This window comes from Polyodon spathula, chromosome 4 (assembly GCF_017654505.1).
Source record: "Polyodon spathula isolate WHYD16114869_AA chromosome 4, ASM1765450v1, whole genome shotgun sequence".
NCBI lineage: Eukaryota > Metazoa > Chordata > Actinopteri > Acipenseriformes > Polyodontidae > Polyodon > Polyodon spathula.
In genome coordinates this window covers 46,189,991-46,194,489 of record NC_054537.1, presented here as the reverse complement: position 1 = coordinate 46,194,489, position 4,499 = coordinate 46,189,991, and the positions used below count along the sequence as shown (strand labels likewise).

Genomic DNA, 4,499 nt, shown 5'->3' with positions numbered 1-4,499 from the left:
ATTTTATTAAAATAAATAATGTTACCTTTCCATAAGTAGTAGCTGAAATGGTGATTGCCTTTTAAAGAGGTGCTTGTACTTGGGTACTGACGGTTTCTTATTTTCTGACATTAGTGTGAGCTCAGTGGATTGGGGTATTCCAACGCCTCCTCTCGATTTTTTTTTTTTATAAAACTGAGTGTGTGTGATCAAGAGTAACCAGTCACTACCAGACTCAGCCTTCAATTGGACGCCAGGGGCAAGGGGAGGAGCTACCCTTTCCAGCACAACCAGAAAAATGTAACTGCGTAAAAGAAGTCCTATCTAGTGGCAGATGCTCAAAGTTCAGAAGTTTTCCAATGTACTCTTAAGCAAGCAGAAGCGTCAGATTCCGAAATCAGACTGAGGTCAGAAACTACGCTCCATATATTTGTTCGCTATCAAAACCGGAGTCTGAGTTACATACAACCCAAAATACTGAAGGTGAAATACTGCTACGAACTTTGGGAAGTTTTTTGATCGGGAGCCGTGTGGAACAGAGGATAGAAGAAATGCAGGCGCGCTATTCTGTATCGAGTCCTAACTCTTTGGGCGTAGTGCCCTATATTAGCAGCGATCAGAGCTATTACAGAGCTGCGAGTGGTGGATACACTGGAATGCCGGCCCCAATGAGCATGTACTCCCATCCTGCTCACGACCAGTATCCAGCTAACATGGCCCGAGCCTATGGACCTTACACTCCGCAACCTCAGCCCAAGGACTTGGTTAAGCCTCCTTACAGCTACATAGCTCTCATCACCATGGCAATCCAGAACTCTCCAGACAAGAAGATCACCCTGAATGGGATCTATCAGTTCATTATGGAGAGATTTCCTTTCTACAGAGATAATAAGCAGGGTTGGCAGAATAGTATTAGGCATAACTTATCTCTTAATGAATGTTTTGTAAAAGTACCCCGCGACGACAAGAAGCCTGGCAAGGGCAGCTACTGGACTCTGGACCCTGACTCTTACAACATGTTTGAAAACGGCAGCTTCTTAAGACGAAGGAGGCGGTTCAAGAGAAAGGACGCGTTAAAGGACAAGGAGGACAGGCAGATAAAGGACCCACTATCCCGACAACAGGCTCAGGATCAAGAGCAGTCTGTGCAGGGCTCCCAGCCGGTGAGGATCCAGGACATTAAGACTGAGAATGGGACTTCAACACCTCCACAGGCGGCCTCCCCTACCCTCAACACTGTACCAAAGACAGAGAGCCCTGACAGTAGCAGCAGCATGTCTACCGGGAGCCCCCGTAGCATCCCGTCCAACAGATCGATTAACCTGGAGACCTCTGATCATCACCATAGCCATGCCCCTGCCCAGGGATTCAGCGTGGACAACATCATAACCCTCAGAGGGTCTCCCCAGGGCGCCACAGAACTCAATCCCTCCCTGATCGCCTCCAGGACAGGTATTACCCCTTGTTTATCGCTAAGCTACTCTCCAAGTCAAAGTTCTATTTATAGTTCGCCCTGCAGCCAAAACGCCAATTCCACTAATGCCAATACTGGTGGAACGACCTACCACTGCAACATGCAAGCGATGAGTTTATATGCTGGAGACCGATCGGGCCACCTTGCCCCCACCACCACTGTGGACGAAACATTGTCAGATTATTCTATTACCACCACCGCTTCATCCTTGAACCAGGGCAGTCTAAGCTCAGGACAAGATGGGCACCACCCTCACCAAGGGCGCCTGGCTTCATGGTACCTTAACCAGGCAGGAGATCTGAGCCACTTGGCTAGCGCCACATACCCCGGACAACAACAGAACTTCCATTCAGTGCGAGAGATGTTTGAATCTCAAAGAATTGGTTTAAATAATTCGCCAGTGAGTGGAAATAGCAGCTGTCAGATGTCCTTCCCTTCCAGTCAGTCACTCTACCGCACTTCAGGAGCTTTTGTGTATGACTGCAGCAAATTCTGACCAAAACACTTGCCCATGTCTTTGTTTTGTAAATATTCCTAAAATACGGGCCTAACAAAGAGAAACAATATATTCAGAGACAGAAAAAAAAAAAAAAAAAAACATTTCTTGGTTTATAAAGGACAGTGTTACTCCGAATAACACGTAAGTTTCTTCTTGCTTTTGCGAACTATGTTTTAATGTCTGTTAAAAAAAGAGAAAAAAAAAAAAAAAAAAAAAAACTAATGTCGGTCTTTCACGTACATGTTTTTAAAAATGTAAGTTGTATATAATAATTTATTTTTAAAAATCTGTAGTCGGATGGACCAAACACCAAAAAGTGTTTCTAAATTAAACTGCCTTACTGTTAAAAAAAAAAAAAAAAAAAAAAAAAAACCTGTTCCATTATAAAAGACGGAACCTGTATAACGCCTTATCTTTTCAATTTTCTTCATATTTTGCTGAGAGTACTCTGAAGGCATTGCATTGTTTGTTTATTAATAAATTGCAATTTTACTTGAAATATAAGGAAGTCTGATTTGTTACAACCTTCTATAGACTTTTAACGTGTTGAAACAAACCTTTTTTTTTTTTTTTTTTTTACAAATAATACCCGTAGCTCAATTAAGTTGCAGTAACGTGGCTTTGAAACAATTTGTTTTTTTTTTTTTTTTTTTTATTATTATTATTATTTTTATACCTTTTTACTAAATTGAATAGTATCCCAAATGATTAAAAAACTTTTTCAAAATAGTTCGTCATGACTTTCCTATAAAAAGAAAGGAAATAAGTATATTTGTTTTAGTGGAGAGGTTTAATCTATGACTGATACATAGTAAATAACAACAGAGCAATGCGCTTCAACTACACTTTGCATATCATGACAAACCAGTGTGCTCACAATTGTCATGCTTTTACTAGTTTAATTACTTTTGAAAATAACCTAAACACATTTTCAGAATACTTGTTTGCAAACTGTCCGGTTAATATCGCCTTCTGTTTAAAGTTTCCTTTTGGATAAACATTTCTGATAATCACCTAAAAATTCCCCAATACAATCCAAGCATTATATTAACTTGCAATTATTATATTAACATTTTGACCATTAGGTGTATTATTCTTTCAGCTATAGCCTAACTTTTTTTTTTTTTTAGGCCTTCTATGAAAATATCATTTTCATAGAATTATTAAAGGTTTATGTATTTATTTCAATTTTAATTAGTGAATGAATGAATGAATGAATGAATGAAATGAATGAATGAATGAATGAATAAATGAATTAATTAATTATATTTTTAATGTTGGTGTAGGCCTTAAATGTATCATTAAAATAAATAATGAATAACTATTTTTTTAAAAAAGAGGTATAACCAAACAACATATTTTGGCCTAACGGTTGCCAACGTATGCCTGTAGTTCATTACCCAGAAAGCAATGATGGAATAATATTAGCAAAAACCATATGTTGTTTGACTATAGGCTACTTTTTTGGAAAGCAAAATGTCCACAATACATTATTTGAGTCGTTTGTGTTTAAAGCGTATTCGTATTAACTATTTCGAAGTACTATTTAATTGTATTCATTTTGCTGTCTGCATTATTTTAATGTTGACGCATGTGAGTCCTCGGGTAATACAATTTCCAATATCTGACTGCCTAAATGTCGCTGCATCTGTTATGAATTCAAGTGCATGTTTATAATTACATAGGTCAATACGTGACGTCCATTATTTGCAAGGACACCTGGGGTAACTGAAGTCAACGTTTACAGCTTTCTGCTTGATACGGAGCGTAGCGACAGCATTGGCAAAATGTGTTGCAAACGTTCTATTTCGTAGAGCTAAGGGACCGTGTTAAATTGCTGTATAGGTGTTATCACACACACACACACACACACACACACACACACACACACACACACACACACACAATTGAACACATAATTGAACATATAAACATCGTTATAATAAAAACAACTCGAAACATTATATACATATTCTTAAGCTATAAGAAGGGTCATAAAAGTAATGGTCGTAGAAGTAATGAATCTAGAAGCTCATTTAACCGCAAAGACTGCACTAAAAGTAATTTTTGACCACATGGAATACACTGTAACCACAGTTTTATTGTGTGACAACTTCCACAAGGACACACGTTTCAGTTTCTTGCTCATCCTAAGTAATACGTGAATTTGTTGGCGTGTTGCCTTTAGATATTTAAAGCAACACAAGCGACTTAATCTTATTGTCCCGTGCATTTACGCTGTACTAATAGAACTATATAACACGTTTTTTATGATCTATTAAAACGATACACTTGAAGTTTACTGTCTAAGATAACGGCTGATCCATGAAGTTTGTTATTTCTCTTGAATGGCAATAGGTTATTTGTATGGTTTTGAGAAAAAAAAATAAAAAATAGAGAAAGGCGATAGGGTAGTCTTGAATTATCACCTTGTTAAAATAGTCTCCTCGATTTATTTATTTATTTATTTATTTATTTTTGTAATTGAAATAGTTTCATAGTTGTATTTTTTTTTTTTTTTTTTCAAAATTATGATGCTTTTAACCA

The 4,499-nt window shown here is 37.6% G+C and overlaps 1 protein-coding gene across 1 annotated transcript; it reads left to right on the top strand.

The window, feature by feature from the left end:
- Positions 1-295: 295 nt before the first annotated feature.
- LOC121314586 (forkhead box C1-A-like) lies at positions 296-2,451 on the top strand. Its single transcript, XM_041248006.1, has one exon. The coding sequence runs from the start codon at positions 531-533 to the stop codon at positions 1,947-1,949; it is 1,419 nt and encodes a 472-aa protein (XP_041103940.1). The 5' UTR covers positions 296-530; the 3' UTR covers positions 1,950-2,451.
- The last annotated feature ends 2,048 nt before the right edge of the window (positions 2,452-4,499 follow it).

Coding starts and splice junctions, on each gene's coding strand:
- LOC121314586 (XM_041248006.1), top strand. CDS start 531: ATGCAGGCGCGCTATTCTGTATCGAGTCCTAACTCTTTGGGCGTAGTG.